General features: G+C 37.5%; 2 protein-coding genes across 2 annotated transcripts; one reads left to right on the top strand and one right to left on the bottom strand.

Moving 5' to 3' along the window:
* The first annotated feature begins 4,068 nt into the window (after nt 1-4,068).
* Nucleotides 4,069-7,102, top strand: LOC110057868 (headcase protein homolog). The gene has a single exon (XM_020764473.2). The coding sequence runs from the start codon at nt 4,188-4,190 to the stop codon at nt 5,487-5,489; it is 1,302 nt and encodes a 433-aa protein (XP_020620132.1). The 5' UTR covers nt 4,069-4,187; the 3' UTR covers nt 5,490-7,102.
* Nucleotides 7,103-7,763: 661 nt separating this feature from the next.
* Nucleotides 7,764-20,127, bottom strand: LOC110065418 (synapse-associated protein 1-like). The gene is made up of 12 exons (XM_089283388.1): nt 19,793-20,127; nt 18,748-18,830; nt 18,057-18,120; nt 17,391-17,464; nt 16,155-16,294; nt 15,513-15,601; nt 14,671-14,733; nt 14,162-14,214; nt 13,889-13,982; nt 12,129-12,236; nt 11,617-11,669; nt 7,764-10,185 (listed from the first exon to the last, which is right to left on the bottom strand). The coding sequence occupies exons 1-12, from the start codon at nt 20,001-20,003 to the stop codon at nt 10,099-10,101; spliced, it is 1,119 nt and encodes a 372-aa protein (XP_089139514.1). The 5' UTR covers nt 20,004-20,127; the 3' UTR covers nt 7,764-10,098.
* Between the last annotated feature and the right edge of the window lie 26 nt (nt 20,128-20,153).

Genomic DNA, 20,153 nt, shown 5'->3' with positions numbered 1-20,153 from the left:
GAGACTGGTTTTTGGGCGTTTCCGGCGTCAAACAGATATGTGAATTAAGAGCCGGACGCGGGGTAATACGATGTCTTTCTAGAATAAAGAGTACCAGGCCAGACTTAAAAAACAGATCAGAACCTTAATGTGGTCACTGATTTACATTATGCAAGAGCTTCAGTGGTTTCTAGGGTAACAGATCGTCTGAGAAAACCTTTCGACTGTGCTTTTTTTCGAGGAGTACAAAGTTTTATTGTTAATACTAATCGCTTTTCGGCGACCACTATTTGATTGTTAAAATAATATATCTCTAGATATGTAAGCTTAATTCGTTGTTTTCAGTGAATTTTTGTGTGTTGTTTGTGTGTGAGCCTGAATAAATGAAGTAAAAATTGCAATATTGTAATTCCTCGTGATAAGTCTAGGTGCTGTTGGCGAAAACAATAACATAGTCAAGTAATAATAATAAAAATAAAAATATAAATCCAACTAATATGCATCAATTCCGCGGCTGGTTCAAGTGAAAAATAGTGAGTGAGTGGTTCAATTCTGTCTGCAATGGGTCATTGCGCTTCTAGCCTCTACGCAGACATTCTTTAGGCTCGTCACGCAATCTTCGTGGAGAGGAAGATTACGTGACGAGCCCAAGGAGGCTACTGAGCTTCAGGCCCGATCTATATAAAAAGCCAGAGGACTCTGTCTGTATTCAAGCTGTAATAACAATAATAATCACTTTATTTATATAGCGCCATTCCTACGTTCATGGCGCTTTACAAAGCGCTTTACATATGTTATCGTTAAATTTTCTGCATTTATAATGTTAGGAAATATTTTTACGTGATATGGATTTTTAATTTTTGAGAGCGAGTAGTCCTTCTGAAAGGATAAGCCGGGGACCTTTTATTACCATATCACTCATGCTTAGCAGTCAAAGTTTAAACAACATGCTTGTGAGTCATTGCCGTAATTTCTAAGTATGAAAAAATGTTTAAAAATGATATTGTTGCTTAGTGACCTGCAATTGTATGTTTGCCTCGAGGTTCGAAACAGGCCAGAATGTACGTCTGGCACCTGTGTTGATCTGCGTTTCCGGTAATAACACTCCATGGAAAGTGGAAAGTGTTATTGAGGTCTTTCCATTGTAAGTCTTTCTTTTTTTCCCTTGTAAAAATATATCAAAATAAATATGACATCTTCGATTGTTATACTTGTTTATGTAAAACACAGAGATGCTTCACAGCTTAACTTCACCTTGACTTAAACATTTTATTTGTAAGTTATTACTTAAAGAAACTGAAATCATTTTTCTGTGATGAATACAAACGGAATAATGGTAGATGATTAGAACTGTTCCTTTAAAATTGTAAATGACACACTGAAATCGTTTCTCTGCCAGGACTCTACCAAGGCCAAAGGGACCAAAGGGTCAAAACTCGCAATCATGTCAGCTGTACCAAATTTGTGACTTGTAACAATTCGCTGCAAACAATCACAAACACGTGGATCCTGGTTTACGACCCCGGGGGTGTACTCCCGGAAAAATTGGGTTAGGGTGTGCGGTCCGCTTCCCAAAACCCTTACCCTATTTGTGATCAAAATCTGCGATTTTTTCTACCCTATTTAGGATCTGACCAACAATTCGATACCCTATTTATAACCGTTGCGGCTGGCACAGTTGCCGTAAACATAATTTATGAAGAGCTTCTGTTGATGGTCCTATCGATAATGATGATTCTTCTTGAAAACATACCCAATTCAACCTTAGAGTGCAAAAACCAGAATCAACTGAAACACGCATACCCTTGACGTCAACTATATTCTCAAAGTGACCAAAATTCGTGTCGAAAGACAACGTCCAACATAACGCCCCGGAGAAATTTGAAAGCGCAGCTTTATTTCTACGGTTAGGCTATTATTACGGTTAGACGGTTATTTCTCCGTCACGAAAACGGAGCTTTTCGAAAACGCTCTTCAAACTGGAGGAATTTGGAAACGCCGGCTCTCTCTTCGTGTGGAGGAAATAAAACATTTGGAAAACGGAACTTTTCGAAAACGATGAAGTCACGATAATCAATTGATTTCCCTGAATTAATTTTCTTCAAATACATATCCACAATGGCCGGTGGTTGTTGGGTTTTTAAATTCCTTCGGCGTAGTGTGCATGTGGATGGAAAACATTTGATGCGTTTTCGTAGCCTGAAATCTCCGTTTTCAAATTTCTGTAGGCTTTCTCCAGTATATTTCTTTTTGTTAATTTATCGGGCAAGTAACAGTAGCCTCTTAAACAACAAGCCTTAAGTACCCACCTCTATTTTGCCATTGAGCTATAAGACTGTGTTAGAAAACAGGAACATCGAAGCCCTAGGCTTATAAGTGTACTACCGTGCTGTGTTTTATGTGCTTAGAACTTTGTACTGAATTTTGATGAGGTTTATATAAGGTAGTTGATCATTTTCTTTTTGGTTGTAGTTGACTACTTGCTCTATTTTCCTAACCTCCATTTGAATTCCGTCCCCAAGTTGTTTCTTGTTGGAAAAATCGTCAAACACAGCGTCTTACAAGTTGGATCTTACAATTTTCCAGAACGAGTCGTTCATAGAGAGAGAATCAAATATTTGCAGGAAATGGTTGAGCCTGACAGACAGCTGAATTAGCCTGCTTATGAACTGCGATTTTCAGAATTTTGCGCATTTGCGTGGTCAGAAGAAAGTAAAATGTTTCTTTAAGCAAAATGCATGAAAAGTCATGAACTAAACTGGGACTAAAACCAACTGCACACTCGATTGCCCATGCACATGAATCTTTGTTCACTATTCAAACAAAAACGATTGAAAATTTTAATTTTCGCGTTTGCACGAAGTGAATTAAATCTTTCTATAGACGACACAATAGAACGATTTGCATGTTACATTGGCAGTGATAGGCTAAAGGCTTTTTTTGGGCGAAAAAATAACTATTGAATGTTTCTCCTTATGACTTGGGTTACGTGGCACGGCGAGTATTCTACAATCAATCTGTGTTATAAATCTGTTTCCGCTTTTTCGGAACTGGCCGAAAAAAAATTATCAGAGGTATTGTCTTTTTAAAAGAAAAAGTCCAAAAACATACACCGACAGCAAGTTATCGGCGTCAGCTGTAAATAATTCATTCGCGTGCTTTGTGAAATTTTAATCTCGCCAGAAAATAAAAATAACTTGAGCCTTAGAGATATGTCATTCGGCTTGTTGGGTAAAACATTAGTAATAAACTTTCCTCTTCTAATCCATAACTGACATTGTGACAATTACACAATGGCCAAAGAAGTAGTAACTTGTTTCTGTGTTGAACAAAAATCCTGCCGGACCTGATCGCGACTTAGGAGTGTTGTTGCAAAATACTGCGCCGATATCATCGATCAAAACAAAGAGAACAATATAAAGGAAACTGGTGGAGGATTTGGAGAATAAAACTGACTTACTCGTGAAAGCGCTCCACGTATTTATAATAAGTCGTTAGTTTTGCAAGGAGTTCAGGTTATTTTGTGGTTAAGCGCAAAAACGAAATTTCAATCAGAACAGAGAAAAGCACCTGTCTGCATTTTTTAAAAAGTGGGAGTATTGGCCTGAAAAGCAACAGGTGTTCTGACACATTTCTGGATTTGGTCTTCCGTAGTACTGAAAGCAATCATCCGGAATAAAGAAAACCTCGGCCTATTGTCCGCAAGTGCTGTTGTTTTAGAAAATAACGATCTGTTTATTTCAGGGATTTTTTTCTGCTCTGAAAACGGGTACATTTCCTTTGCTAAGCGGGTCAGGTTTTTCGGTTTGATTGTTAGGAAGTAAGAGAGGGTTTCACTATAAGAGTTCATTTCTTTTTTAGTCAAGAAATAAATCAAGGCCTTAACAATTAGACATTTAAAGCCGAAGCTTAATGAGCCCTCATTCAACAAAAGCTCGCATGAAATTACGTGACGTGTCACTTCCCGTTTTCCCGTTGCGCGACTCTTCATCCGGGAGACCTCGTTACCCATTGAAATGAACAAAGAAAGCCAAACTGATGCGTGTCAGGTGGTCACACAAGCCCCACCCCCTTGTCACGACATGCAATGTAAATAGGGCTAATCTGCGCTGTACATTAGGAAACACTTTGCATGTTGGCGAAGGACGTGGAAGTCAGTTATAAAAGGAGCTGATCTCATTGTTTTGGGTGGGAACTGAACTTTCAAGATGCCCCACTCAAAGGCGCAAAAACAGAAAGTTCGGGTAAGCATGAGCGAAGACACTTCTTCGGACCACGAGGACGGGGAAAGAGAACACTTTATCGCGTGTTGTCTACCAAAAGGATGTCCTTTAAAAAGCTCCGTCGATTTGCCGACCTCTGTTCGGGTTATTTGCAACAATGACGCCTGCCAACAGAGCGGCTACATGCACGTCGAATGTTTTGACGATTTCGAAGAGGAAATTCTCGCGTATTTACGAGGAACTGGACGAGCGCGTAGCTGGTCAGAGAAACAGAGAAGGCAGAACATATGGACAAAGAAGGGCTACGACTTGGCCTACAAGTGCTGTGCCTGCCAGTGCGGAAAAGGACATTTGAGAAAGGATCTTGAGTTTCAACCGCCAAAGCCCGAAGAAGTGGGCCAATTGCATTTGCAAAACCAGATAAAAGGCAAACGAAAGAAAAAGAAAGGCAACGAGAAACCATCTGTTAACGTTTCGACGACGAGCAGACCTCGCAGAAGTTCCCAATCGTCTAACTGTAGTCAGTTATCTGAGTCACCACCTGAACGATCGCCGATCTCACCGCTCCCAAAAACTCCCACCAAGAAAACGAGAGCGAATTCGCATGAAAATAACTGTCACTTCTTCGGCGAGGCGTTCGCCAGTGTCAATAATTCGAACGTACTTGCTACGCACGCGAATGTGTTGAGTAACTTTTTGAAAAGAGCGGACTTCAGCTCGTTTCAAGGCGTTTTACCTAAGCACAAAGTGAACCCTTATCATATTAAAATGGAGGATGAGGTGAACGACGAGGCGCGTCATTTTGTACTCTCGAATCTCTCTTCTCGCATGACCTGCACAGCGAGCTGCGTGCTCTGCAGCCGAGAGCTGCCCGTTTTCGATAAATACCCTCTTATCGACGGAACGTTCTTTCTTTCACCGAGACAGCTAAACCCGACCTGCATGGATGTGTCACAAAACGGTAAAGCGCAGTACCTGACAGCGGTGTGCGTGCAATGTTTGGAGGGCATTCCCAATCGCGTCAAGTGCAAACTCTGCAACAAAGAATGGGACGGCTCTTCACATCAACTTGGCACCATGTACTGTTACGACATCTTCGCCGCCTCGCCTTGCTGTCAACAGAGGGTGGCTTGTCATTCTTGTGGCAAACCTGTCGTGGATTTGAACGAGGGCATGAAATTCTTCTGGGAGTATTCACAGTCGATGAAGTGCCCTCATTGCGGTGTTTCAGGCTTTCACTGTATTAAGTCGATCTCGTATTATGAAGTCCCCGACGTAATACGCTAGTCAGGTCATAGATTTGGCAGAAGTTGCAGTATTGCGAATAACCGGCATTTTGATCATCCTGGGCGGCCATGCATGTCAATTGAAAGATTCTTCAAGTATACACAACGTTTAGGTGTGGCTAATGGTAATGATCAATAAGTCTCAATGTTGGCTCAAAAAGAAAAAATAAACCATTTGGGCCAGGTAAAATTGGCATTTTGAAGCAATGTATTGTGTCTTGTACAATATGATAATTGTCGCTCTAATACAGATAATTGTGAGAATGAGCAATTTCATTCTGACACAAGCTTGCCAATTTTTGAAGACATCAACATTGAAATTCTCTGACAAGAAACTTAAAATGCACCCTGGCCAATTCATTGCGCCTTGCCACTCCAGGATTGGGGAGGGGTTCCACAACTGTCACAAGCCGTATCACATACATTTCTTCTTTAGCAGTTCTTAGAACAAATTACAATACTGTCAATAATGACCAATTTATTTATTTTGAGCACTTAGAGTAAGTTGGCAGTCTTTTCCATTTAATTTTTGTTCTAGAATAAACTGTTTCGGAATAATTTCTCAATTTTTTAAAAACAGGTCTTTTAATAATTATAAAATGCCCTGCATTTAATTATTTTCACATGAAGCATCAGCTTAAACAGGATTTCAAATCAAGGGGCAATTTATTACTTGTAAATATGATCATTTTTGTGACTGTACATGGTGCATTGATCCATTAGGCAGCCTAAAATCTATGACAAAATATTCTGTCATTTTTATTTCTTATTTGCCCAATGTGGCTGCCTTTCACCTGTGATGAGAAAGCATGCAAATGATGGCCAAGAATGGCATAAGAGACAATAGAACAAGTTCCAAACAGGTACACAAACACAATTTTATCATATGAACTCTAATCCATTTCACCTCACAAAACCCTGAACAGTGAGAAAAAGTAAGCAAATATACATAGCAAACTATCAGATAGACAGAGATCATTGTGAAGTTTGTTCGATTTAATTTTCCTAAAGAACAGAAAGTAACTTACTGAACCTGTTAACCATTAGTGAGAGATTAATCAACAAGCCCTTGTAATTTGCATGCAGCAAGCGAGCTAGCTTACATGAAAGTTGCTCTTCTGTTACTGTGACTTCTCTAAAAATAATGAGTGCATAATGCAGTATTTTTATGGCTAGAGCTGGCTAAGATATAATGCATGTTGCGATTATTTGGCTAATTGCAAGGCTGGATTTTCCTGGTTGGTAGCTGTTAAAACAGGATTGTAAGAATGTAAACAAGAGCCACAGAATGAAATTTGGCGATTATACCCTTGATCTTCCGTAATGAACCTCACTTTGCTTGGTCCATTCTGTTAAGACTTAGGGCAATATTCTTCCAATACAGCTCCTCCCCTAATGGGTTAATAAGAACCTAGTAAATTATTTTATTTCTTACTGTTTGGGGTTGCATTACAAACCACAAATGTTTTCAGTGTTAATATTGTGACTGTCGCAACCATCAGCAGTTTAGGACTGCAAGTTTTTGAAGATAAATTATGTGTGTAATTGTAATAAATTATTCTAAATGATCATTCAGAAATATTCATGCATGAATTAAAAGCATACATTACATGATGATGGTCCATTGATGATTTTAAATGTTGTGTGGGTGTCTTTAGTGTTGTGAGAAGCTTAATAAATGCTAATGTTTAGTCTAACATTAAGTGAATCTTCTCTCACTCTGTAGCCTACATGTAGCTGTACTGCCCACCCACCCACCCCCGTTTTTCCTGACAAGGTGGGTACGGCTACACGTAGGCTATTTGATCACTGTGGAGTGTTCCATTCAAGATTTGTGTTGCTAGGCTATTTCCGAGTTACACTGTGCCACTGTTTAAACACAAGTCCTTCTGCAAAACCTTTCGTAGGAGGTACACATTTTCATGTGAATGGTTTCGCACTTCCTTTGACACAGAGACAAAAGGCAACTCAGAAAAGGCCTATTATGTTCTAAATCCTGATTGTTACTTGTTTCCGCAATTCGTTGGGTAAGAGCAAAGAGGAGCCTAGTGCCCAACAGAATTAAGACATCAAATCTTTATATTACAATAAATATAATTTGCAAGTCATGAGAATGCCACACTACTACACAAATAACTACTTAGTGGACACCAAATTTTCCTATGACTGCAGCATTATATTCCAGATTGTGGGGAAAGTATCAAATTAATTTCTCCCTTGCCCTCTGCACTACTTTAGATGACTTGGGACAAACACAGCTATAAAGGAATACAACTTTAATTTGGTTCCAAAACTAGCATCTTTTATTTCACCTTTAACCCAACCAACAGGTCAATACTTAGAATAGTGCACATTACATTTCTTTTGCTAATTTATGCAAGTACCCAAAACAAATTGTGTATTTAAAAGTGTACCTCGTCTGGCTAACATGAATTATCGGTATTACTAACAGTTACATGACTTATATGAGATACTGCACTGTAAATACAATACTCTTTTTAACATTGTAAACACATTTTAACAGACCCACCAGCTACTTAAACTGGCACATTCACAACTCCACTCCTGTACACCTCCTGTAGAGCGGACACTAAGTCATGGATTGGACACTTCTCTTATGTAGAAACAAGGATTTCATTAAGGTTCCACCACTGGGCAAATTGACTTGCTGTGCAGACAATTTTGCCCTCCTGGTTTGACTATCGAGTGGCATGTTCTTCTATAAAACAGTTCAGTTCAAAAAGTTTTGCCCGCTTGTGAAAACCAGTCGCCCTCTGGCTAAGAATGTTAACAAAAACCCTGCAGATATGTTTTGGTCTCAAAGGTTACTGCTTGCAGAAGGTTTAACTGTAGACCAGTTAGTCTAATACGCTGTTCCACACAGAATTCTGACCATACTCAACAGTTCCCAAGATGTACATATTTCAGGGATGCAAATAACCCTTTTCACTTGAAAGGACATATGTCCTACTAAGACACCATCTTGGTCAGACAAAACAAATTGTGGTCGGACATCACCAAAAGAAGTAAGATTTACTCACTAATACTCACTCACGGTAGATTTTTATTCATCCTTACCTTAAAATGATTTAAGATAAAAAATTGTCCAGAAATTATGTCCAACCACAGTTGGGATTTTGTCAGACATGAGCAAATTTTGGTCGGCCATTGTTCTATGACCGACTGTTATTTGCAGCCCTGTATTTGAAATTGAGTGGTACTAATGTCTACCTTGCCAATGTTTTCTAAAATCAATGAGTGAGAATCATTTTTTCCTGGGACTAATTGGCCTGAAAATTTCTAAGATGCTGGAAGATTTTACAGAGATTTTACAGATTCTGATGTTATGCCACATGGGTCTCACTTAAATAACACCTGGGAATGCTAAAAAGATCTTTAAGTATTAAATTATTCTGCTACCTTTCTATTTACATAAATGTATAGTAAGAGTCATGGTCCCATATTAATTTAAGCCCTCACCCTTTTTATCCCTCCTTTTTATGCGCCTCTCATAGACCCAGTTTTGCCAAAGGAGAAAACAAATACAAAACATCCCTCACCCTTCCACTTTCAAAAGGTGTCAGACACTAAGATTCAAGAGTCTCATCCATTCCTGAAACAATGCTAAAAAGGCAACAAAACAATACAAGTTTCCACAAAAGCCTGTTGCACTTGCTCCCCTTGACAAAAAATAACAAATTGTGATGAACGATATGGATGAAAAAAATATAAGTGAGCCCCAAAGCATCAATCAATGTTTTTAAAATTTCTTCCCCTGCCTTCAACCTTGTTTTATATTTGTTACCGTATGATCAGAAAGTGTCAATGCTTTTTGATGTTCATTAAAGCTAGTGCTACATTTTAGTATCATAATTCCAGAAAATGTCCCTTTATACAAGGCCAGGGCTTCTTGTTAGAATTTTTCTGCATGTGTGAAATTATGTTGATGTGGTATGAATATTATTTTCATTTCTCAAGATAGCAAATTGAAACAAACCCAAAATAACTCCTCTAACATAATGATTACAAATTAACTCAATGCAAATTAATTACTGCTGCTTAACCCCAAACAGTACTCTACAGTTCACAGAAAGTACAGCTCCTGTTAGAAACTATTTCACTCCCCCAAACACTCAATTACCCCATGTTACGGTTTCATCCACAGACTTGAAAATTAGGACCACCTTAACTTTCTACCCAGTAATAAACAGTGAGTGCAATGGTACTGCTAACAGCTTCTATTTGATTGGTACCATATTACAAAAACTACCGCTACTACATATTACAACATAATAAATAAAACCAGTACAATATGAAAGTATTGAAGCTCAGTTAGGCTCTCACTTGAATGTTCACAGAATAGTGGTATAAAAAGTTAGAACCATGCACTGAGGTTTCAGTCTAGGAGCAGAAGGATTTAGCCTGTATACTACATCTGAATGATAAATTGATGTTTCAGTAACACTATTTTAAGTAGCCTTCATAACAAGGTACACAACTTAGGTCATTAAGTTTATAGAGTTAATGATATCCACCACAAAAATGTCTTGAGTCAGTACCTAACTGTATCTAATACATCTAAATAATACAATAATATAACTGAACAATGCTTATTGAATATCATTCTCTTCCTCCAGCATGTCTTCTATCTCTTTTTCCCATTCAGCACTCTCTTCGTTATCTACAACTTCAAAATCCTGTAAAAAAACATTGATCAGGGTTAGTCACGTGGCTGCACAAAAAATCTCCCCCATGGGGAGACACAACAAAGCTCTTAGCTCCTTCATGTTGCATCTCCTTATACAAGGTGCAGTGAATTTCCATTCCCTGAGAAAACTAAGATCTAATGACAAAAAAAAAAGTATATTGGGCAGGCAGGCTGGCTTTATAGCTTATCGTGTTTCTTCATGTAAAAGTATAAAAATAAAATGTAAAAATTGTAATTAAGGATGGTGCCTACTAAATACAAAGGTTTTTGCGCCACATTGGGACCACGCAGAAAAAATAGATCTTTGCATGGGCTATTGGAATCCACAAAGAAAAATTGGGGTAGCTACGCATTTTTTCAAGATAATTAGCCTTGAAACTCAACAAAAATGCTGACATCAGCATTTTTCTGAAAAAGATGGAAAGGATATTTGCTTTACAAATTTCCTTAAATTTTGCCTTTACATACGGAAAAGCAAACACATTTAAAAAGATCTTTAAACTACATGGCAAATGGTAACATAAAAACCATTTGTGGTATGTTTTTAATAACAAAATCATTGCAACAGCGCTTTTAGCGTCTCTGACAGCCTTCCTCTGGTTCAGCCAAAATACAGTCTAAATACCTTTTGCTCACAACCAGAATCTAATCACGTGTTGAATAGGCTTGCCACTTCCATTTCATGACATAAAATGTAGGGGTAACCACGCGTTTTTTAAAGTTATTCATCTTTTTTTAAAACTTTTACGGTGCCCGTTACATTTTTTCCTGTCACCTCCCCAGTAAGGAAGACATTTGCCTATCTCGCACTTGTTTTGCGCGCGCACTACACCATCTGCAGGTACATGTTTACAGTTGGATTTCAGTGTAATTTTCAACAGATAACAGCTAGGTTTTCAGCTGGAAGACGTAAACAGTCAGTGGTTAGTGATATGCTGCTATTCTGGTGTTCCTGGCTTAAGTACAGGTTCATTAAACTTGATTTGGCCACAGTAGGAAAATTTTGCTTTCATTTTAGTCGTGTACATGACAGCATAGTTGATTGTGTCAATGTCAACCCCAGCATACATGTGGCGCTTAAACCATGGCTTGCGTGATCCACAGAACGTGTGCGCGTTAACAAAAGTAGGCACCGTCCTTAAAATGTAAATTATAAAATAGATGTAGAACCTGGTGTACAGTTGTTTCAGTTTGAGTGGAAGTGAAGAGCAGAGTGATGGCTTCAGGAGTTACTAATTAAGCAATTACAACAAAAATTTCATTCTGTCAACAATTCATGGGAATTAAAAAAATGACTCTTTATTGTAACTAACAATGTCTTTGTCTTTTCAGTTGGATATTATCATGTAATAACTAAAAGTACTGTAATGTGGTAAGAAAGTGGACCATCAAATATTACCATGTGCCATGCAAAACTTACCTGTAACTCTGCTTGAAGCTCCTTTTCCCATTCAGGAATGTCATCTGGAGTTTCTAAGAGAGATAAAGGCAAAGAAAACATTTTACATTACTTTTAAAAGTTACGATGATAATTTATTCCGTGATTTATACATTCCAGACATGATGATTTATATGTTCTGACAGATACAGGTTTATGTATCATAAATTTACATAAGCCCTAATAACAGGACAAGCCTCTTGATCAGCATTCTTAGCTGTTATGACCAAGTCCTACTTCCTGGAAAATTTGCGGTAACAAGAGCAAAGCAGGCAATGGACTTGCTGTCTTTGTTAAAAAACCGGGAGAACATGCTTGATAATGATCTAACAGGACCCCCCCCCCCCCCTTGTACTCCCACTGCCCCTTCTATAATAAGCAAACCCCTCTATGATGTTAAATTTGTTAAGTGCTACCAATGTATTGAGCTCTGTCTCAGATGAGGTGCCCCTTTCTTACGCTACAAAAAAGTACACTGCATTGTGAAGCATTACCAGATACTGCAGACTGTTTTACTTCTTCTGTTGGTTTAGACTGATGGCTTGGATCCCCATCTTGCTTCTTTTCCATTCCAATTTGTCTAAGGTCATCATGACTGAGTTCTACATGTAGGAAAGATTTGAACTGGTTGTCTGAGAGTGGGTAAATGGTCGTGTAATTATTTACTGGAAGACAGGGAATATAATTATGACACCTACATGTAAAGTTCACTTTTAGGGCTATTTAATCTTTATTTACAGACCTACCAACCTGTTGGAACTTGACAAACATTAGGCTGGAAACCCAAGATTAGCATTGCCTGGCAACAGTCAGTAGCAGGGTTATTGTCCACGCCATCTCTACAGGATTATACAGGAGTCTTCTGGTTACAGGCCAAATCTCCTGGTCTCCAGTATGGGTCACCAAAACTCCCAGACAATATGAAGGAAAGCACTTGAAGTACACTTTTCACACTTATTTTGGCTGATTTTTGGTGTTTTCTAGGAATTTTTTTTGAACATTTGATGCATTTTTGTGGTTGAATCAGCATTATACTACTTTCAACAACCTTTTAGAGGGTCGAGAAGGTAAAATTGGCAATCTCCTCAATTTACCTTTTCTAGGTTGGCCTCTACGGGTTATACTAAAGCAGATGTAGAATGAAACTTAAAGTACCACTAGGTACACATAAGTGAGGATACTTGTGGGAGGCATGGTGACTTCATGGTTAGTGCGCTTGACTCCGTAGCGAGCAGTCTGGGATCGAGCCCTGGCAGGGGACATTGTGTTGTGTTCTTGGGCAAGACACTTTACTCTCACGGTGCCTCTCTCCATCCAAGTGTATAAATAGATACCGGTGAACTTAATGCAGGGGGTAACCCTTGCGATGGACTAGCATCCCATCCAGGGGGGAGTGGAAATACTCCTAGTCGCTTCATGCTACTGAAACCGGGATAAGCTCTGGCCTGATGAGCCACTTGGCTCATATACAGACTTTATCTTTTTACCTACAGGTAACATCTAGTAGTATCTAGAACAGCATCAGAGTCAGTGACGAATATAGGTTGATAGGACTTCTGATTTAGTTTGTTTTCAGTGGGCCATAAATGAGAGACTTCACACAATGATAAGATAACTAGATAAATACTTCATATTTAAAATGAAAATTACACAATCAAATTACTGACATGATACTAATACTCAGTTTGTTGCTGTGCATCTTTGACCATCAGCATGTCTGTTATAAGAAATTCTGTATTCTTAGCTGTGCACCTCACCTGACTACAATAACTACAGCGAGGTGGGGTAAACAGCAACTACAAAATTTGAAACAGTGTAAATACAGCTTAAAATGACCCACTAGCTACTTAAACTGGTACAGACTTCCAATACGTCCCTTCACACTAAAAATTATGAGTTAAGGTTCAACTGATACACACAAATAAATAAATAATCTTCATGGCCGAATGGAGGAAGCTCCCGTCACATTGCGTGTTTTTCAGGGAGATCTTCAGTAGCTAAGGTAAAATAGAGTAAAAATTCTAAATTTAAATCACAATCAAATCCAAGTACATGTACTGATAAAAATGGAGTTAAAAGTGGAAAGTCACTTGTAAAATTTAAACCTATCAAGTAATGAAAATCTAAAAGAATTAAAACGAAGCTTTTTTAGGTCCATAGGCAGGGCACTCTAATCGGGTAAAGCACTATTTACTGATCTGAGCAAACCCCAGTTACTACTCGATAATTCCACATAATAACTTGATATCATTACCTTGTTCTGTATGTGCAAATGAGTCACTGATGAATTCATTATGAACAGAGTGTTCATCTGCGTTAGGTTCAGAGAAATCCTCTTCAGGGGTTTCCTGAAAGAAAAGTTTTGATTAGTTTAAAGCTAATAATTATCAAAACACAACAAAATAAAAAATAATTATAATAATTATAATAAAACAAAAATAATAACCAACAATAAAAAATAATAATTAATAAAAAAATAACAACAACAAAAATAAAATAAGATAAAACAGTCAAAAGTTTTGCTTACTTGTTTTTCTGTATTCTGTCTGGGTATACTGATTGCCCCACCTTGACTTGATTCTATAAACCAATCCAGTAAATGTTAACATTATTAAAATTACCAACAGAAATACATGTACGTGTAGTGCTCACAAATAAAGTCCTATTCATGATGTTCACAGAGTCAGACGCAGTCGTTACTTCATGGTATCTTGCGGTACTCGACTGCGTTTACAGAAATCTTACATTATAAGTAGAGTGGGAGAAATATAGTCATGTAAATATGTAAATATCTCTTGCCAAAAAACATTTTGTCATAAAATTATGCAAAACCACTATTAATAGCTAGCAAGAGTTCACCACACTAAGGCTAACAGTGTCTCAAAAGAAAGAAAATCATCAAATCAGAGATGTCAAGTGAGTCTTGCCAAATTCAGACCTACTGTACATATAACTTCAAAGGAATGTACAGCAAGTGACAAAGAGAATTTATTTAGTGATAGCATGGGAATTACTGTAACAAGGGAAAACACTAACCAGTATCTGACTTTGTTTCTGATGTGGTTGATTGTCTATCACTGCCATTAGAACCACTGCCACCTGTTGTAAGAACCAATATGACCAATTAACCCCTTGAATTGAGTGCCTATATGACATACTCAGCACTTCAGGATATTTGCCTCTCACGTGCCTATATGACATACTGAGTATGTCAAAATTTTCACAAAATTTTTATCAGTCAAACCGGAAACAACTTTTATTGGCAGCTGAGATTCACAGGAGGTTTTACGAGATGTCCTGATGACATGGATATATCAAATAATTATGTCAACCTCAGCAAAATTAACCACATTGAATGGACACTTCTATGACCTTTCAGAAAAAAGTGGCACACAGCGAACACAGTGGTATGGCACTCAAGGGTAACCGACACCATAATCAGGACTATTTGATAACCTGTCCTGTTCTGCAAAGCACTATCATCATCATTTTAAAATTCTATTCCACGAAAAATACTTTTAATACATCATTATTTTCCCTTTTTTGTCACACAACCTGTAAAATGATTCAGAAATTGGTAAGGAATCACATAATTATGGTACAAATTTTGAGCTCGGTAAAATTATAAACAAGTGTTCACAACAAAAAATTAAAGAATGGTACACTGAAAGTTCTGAGCTTGGTGAATAAATAGCACCCAAAAAGCTGAGTCACCACTGTGGGATTCAAGGAGGTCTTGGGTTATGATCCTGTTGAGTACACTGATTTTCCTTTTTCCCACATTTGTGACATTCCATCTTTCTCATCAAATTAATATTAGAAATTGTGTAAAAATCACCAAAAGAACAATGCATGCCCCATCTTGATGACTTGCTTACCTGCAGCAGCAAGTGATGTTAGCTGCGTCGATTGTTTAATTAGTGATACTCTGTAAAAGTAATTCCTCCAAAATCTCTCTTCTGAAATTCTGGTTGAAGAAAATAGAAATAAAAATTTCATGCAAAATACCAGATATTTTTTGTTGCTAGACTGAACCTCATTGCACTTAGCATATTAATTAAGAAAAAATGTTGGCTAGGTCAGGGAAGTTACAGGTGTAGAGCCAAGATCACATTAAGTAATTTACATGGTAAATAAAAGTTGTTGATCAGGGTTACAAAACTCCTCAAATTGTAAATGACTTATTTTTATTTTTGGAATGAAAGTCTCTGGAAATGTACTTGTAGGTGTTGCTGTCTTGAATAGTGACAAATGTAAATTTTTCTTAACTGTTGCCACACAAATGACTGGATATTTCATTCACTTTAATCTGAATGGCTCCTGGCTCAGTCTTTTTTAAATAAAACCACCACTGTTATTCCAGGCAACTAGACAGTTTTCTACAATGTACTTCAGCTTGCAACTGTATGTTCGTTTTGCTTAACATGTAATTACAACTATTCCATATTTTTTAAAAGCAAGAGTGCAAATAAAGGCTGCTGTGTTCATAAACACTGTGCAGTCATGCAAACTTGACTTACTTCTTAGGTACAAGTTGGAATCTCATTTTACTAAGATTCTTGTCTTCCTGAAGGGTTGCCAAAGCAACAGGGTACATTGATTCACTTTCAAAATGGAACGGAACACCAGATGGAGGATCTCGTAAAAAGTTTCTTTCATCCTAAAATAACAAAACAGAAACAAATTTGCTTAGTACTTACTGCGGTGATGTGCACCGCAGTTCAAACAAGCACAGCAAAGTGCAATGACCACTACGTCGCAGTTGTAAAATAAAGATGACTCGTAATTCCCATAAAGAAAAACAGCAGTCATATGTAAGTCCAAAGTCCAGAACATATTAAAGTCGAAGTCAGTCTACTAAGAGTGAAATGTATATTAAATGATGTCTGAGTGTTGGACACACATTTGGACCTTCACTAAAGGCCACCTCTCTACAATGGCCAATTTTTCTGTCCAAGTGGATGGTCCATACATTCCCTCTTGTTTTAACCTCTCTACAATGGCCACCTTTCCACAATGGCAATGGCCACTAGAGCACATCCCAACTGCCAGTTAATCAACACCTGACAAACAGTGCATATTCAAAACCCCATTTTTTATTGTGCATCATAGGTCTCCATTTCTGTTTGGTTTCTTTTTCACACTTAATATATTTTGATTGTGTTGCTTATTTAATATATGCTACAATAACTATTTTTTTACATATAAATGTTGCAACCCCCCCTGAACAATAGGTGTCATATTACACCCCTACCACCCCATAATGGCCACCTCTCTACAGCTGCCAGTCTCCTCTGTCCTCAAGGTTACCATTGTGGAGAGGTTCAACTAATAGAGCAAACATGTTTTTTGTGAAATTTTCAGGGCTTTTCAAGACTGACAATCATGTAAATAATTCTAAATTATAGTATTAAAAGTGTTTTTCATAGTGACTCTTAATAATATGGAGTGCCACATTGATTTTAGGGAACATCCGAGGTCATTGGGTTAACATTTGATGTTTCCAAATTGAATGATTTTTCCATAACAAAACTTAATGATTAGTCTTGTCTCCTCTTAGTACGGTGGAACCCCTATTGTGTGGCCACCTATTAAATGGCCACCCCTATTAGGTAACCAGTAATCAAAGTCCTGATAAGGGCTTTTCTGTTGTTTTTACCTCTGCTAGGTGGCTATCCATTTCCCCGAGGGTGGCTGTTTAATAGGGGTTGAACTGTATTTTAAACTTTAAAATATATTAATATCTGTCTACTCACCGTTGAAAGAGCCAATATTTGATTTTTCATAGTTTCTTCCTCATTGTATCCTACCCATGGTGGTATTGCAGCCTCTGAAGTTATCAAACAATACATTTGAGGTAAAAAAAAATAACAATTTAACAGTTACATATATGGTTTTGACCAAAAAATCTTCATGTACATATTATATGTCAATTTGTTCTTTAAGTCAGAATGATTTCAATGTAGATTCATTTGTTTCAAAGGGGAAATGGATCCTAGCAGCAGGGCTGTCATCAAGGGCCATAACCCATAACACCTGTTACGGCTGAGTATGCTTGATTTTCCCTTCATGCTACAGGTGAAAATTCAAATTGCCTGTTGTTGATAGAATTCACCCACAAAGTAACAACTGAAGTTTGCTACGGGTGTGGAGAACAAGGCTACAGGTGAGTCAAATCTTAACGACTGCCCTGTGGCAGGGTGGGGTGGGGTTAGGAACTGAGAGGGTACATGTATGTATGTGATGTGTATGTTATTCTTTTTAAGAACCCACCAAAAAGTGAAAAAAAAATCCTGGTTTCAAAAATTTAACCTAGGTTGAAAAATTTAGCTAACAGGTTGAAACATGGTTGAAACATTGAAACATACATGATATGCTGAGACTTTGGTGATTTGTAAATGAAGCTTTCTCTTAGTTTTTACCTTTTCTTTTGTGTTTCTCCTTTACAAATTCATCTTGTTTCTTGTTAAAATCTCCAATTATTGGCTGTCAGATAAATTATAAAGGGAAAAAAAAAATCAGTAGAGGAAAATGAACTACACACATACATGTACAACTGAAGTTAAGAATGAACTGAGACAAAAAAAAAACTGCATTATAACAAGTTGCTTCACTATTGACTTGAATAGAAAGGAGCAAATGTTACATATATGAATGTAAATAACACTCATACAACCATAAAATACTGATAATCAGCCCTGCCTTAAGTCTTGTTCACATTTTACATGTAAAACACTTGTACAAAAGAAAAAAAATATGAAACAAAACTGTAACCATGAAAACATAAAAAGCCTCTGAAATACAAACGACGAAAAAAAAGAAGAGCACCTCCTGGCCTACAGTTGAAAATTTCTGATTGGAAGAAATTCTAAGCTACAGGTAAATAAATGTAAAGGAACATTAGAGTTACATGAATTATATTTGAAGGATTTTGCATTCAAGATAAGGAGGGTGATGTCATTATTTAACTTTGTGTATTTTACACTAAAATGTACCAATTTTATTCAAGCATCTTCAGAAGGTTTTATAATAATAGTAATAATAATAATAATAATAATAATAATAATAATAAAATATCTTAGAGTGATCTAGTTCAAAAATTGTGACACAAACCTGCTTTTCAACTGTTTCCTTCACAGAGTCCTTCATTTTATATGCAGTACTTGTTGCAACGTTAGCAAAGCTGAAAAGAAAATCTGAAAATACAAACATAATAAAGGGATGTTAAAATAACAGCATGAGATCAAGGCAGTGCTTGGTGTAGATATACAGGTATCTACAGGTATAGAGATGTTCCACTGTCAGTGTTGGCATGGATATTGCAGGCTCAACAACAGAAGCATGAAATCTGTTGGGATCAGCACACATGTATGAGAATAAAGGCCTTCATTACATGGGAATCGCTCTGGTATGGGGTGTATATAGAACTAAACCCTACGCTGACTAGAGACCAATGCACTACTATCACAAAGTTCCAAATGTAATGACTACTGGATTAAGCAGCTTTTTCTATCAATACTTCAGGGGGGTTGCAACTTCTGGGTATTTGTCATGTTTGGGTAGCTCTCTATTTTGATTTTTCATTGCATTTCATGGCAACTAATTATTGCCATATTATTTTTGTTGAAGTAGATGTGCAAAGGAATTATGGCTGGGACTGAAGACTCTTTTCAAACAGGAAAAAAATTTGATAAAAACCAACTTGACATTCTATTATTTCTGAAGCATTTCATGGTAAAGGCTCAATTAATCCCTCCCTCCCTCGCTCCACATCAAGAACTTTCTATTAACCCCATCCCTCTTAAAATGGTCTTCAAAAGAGCTGATTTCCTTTAATATTTCTAATTCTGTGGGCTTTAAGGTAATGCCTATTTACATGTAGGTTTACATAACAAACCTTACATGCATGTTGTAAACCCAGCATGTAGGCTTAACTACTTTATTAACTTAAATTAGCGATTGAATTATTCTACGGGGAACTAAAAATTATTTTTCACCTTCTCTCCTTTCGATCGGGTAAAAGATATTGTACGGGTGAGGTGTTTATTTGCATTTAGGCTTAAGTAATAAGGCAGCGCAGTCAACAAAATTGTTGAATCTGTGAACCACCCCTAACATAGACCAAAACGACAAAATTCAGACGGATTTTCTAACTTACTTCCTACATTCTTGGCCATGTCCTTTGCATAATCCAGTTCGGACGCCTTGCTATCTTGCGATCTTTCCTTTTGTTGCGAGTCGGTTTTGCCCGTCCCTCCATCGCCACTGCAGCCCTCGACAGTATTTTGCTCCCCTTCAGCGGGTTTTTCACCAACGTTTTCACTACTCTGACTTACTTGAGGTGCCAAAGAGGACCACCAATTAAACATCGTTTCCTCGCCACTATTCTCAACCTAAAATGCGCTGTTTTTAGAATTCCAAACTGGGCAAGTTTCGGCCCTTCTTCGTAGCCATAATGTTTTTCGTGACGTCATATTCTCAAGCAGTTGAGTATACGGTGTTCTTTAAGCGGCTTTCTT

This window comes from Orbicella faveolata, unplaced genomic scaffold (assembly GCF_042242905.1).
Source record: "Orbicella faveolata isolate gen_17 unplaced genomic scaffold, um_ofav_v1 contig_12, whole genome shotgun sequence".
Classification (NCBI taxonomy): domain Eukaryota; kingdom Metazoa; phylum Cnidaria; class Anthozoa; order Scleractinia; family Merulinidae; genus Orbicella; species Orbicella faveolata.
This window is presented reverse-complemented; position numbering and strand designations above follow the sequence as displayed.

Bases quoted from the DNA above. Each gene is read 5' to 3' on its own strand.
- LOC110065418 (XM_089283388.1), bottom strand. From the start codon at position 20,003: ATGTTTAATTGGTGGTCCTCTTTGGCACCTCAAGTAAGTCAGAGTAGT. The intron at 17,465-18,056 runs GTAAAAACTAAG...TGATAACTTCAG, and splicing joins GGAGAAACACAAAAGAAAAG to AGGCTGCAATACCACCATGG. The intron at 16,295-17,390 runs GTGAGTAGACAG...TTGTTATTTTAG, and splicing joins AAATATTGGCTCTTTCAACG to GATGAAAGAAACTTTTTACG.
- LOC110057868 (XM_020764473.2), top strand. From the start codon at position 4,188: ATGCCCCACTCAAAGGCGCAAAAACAGAAAGTTCGGGTAAGCATGAGC.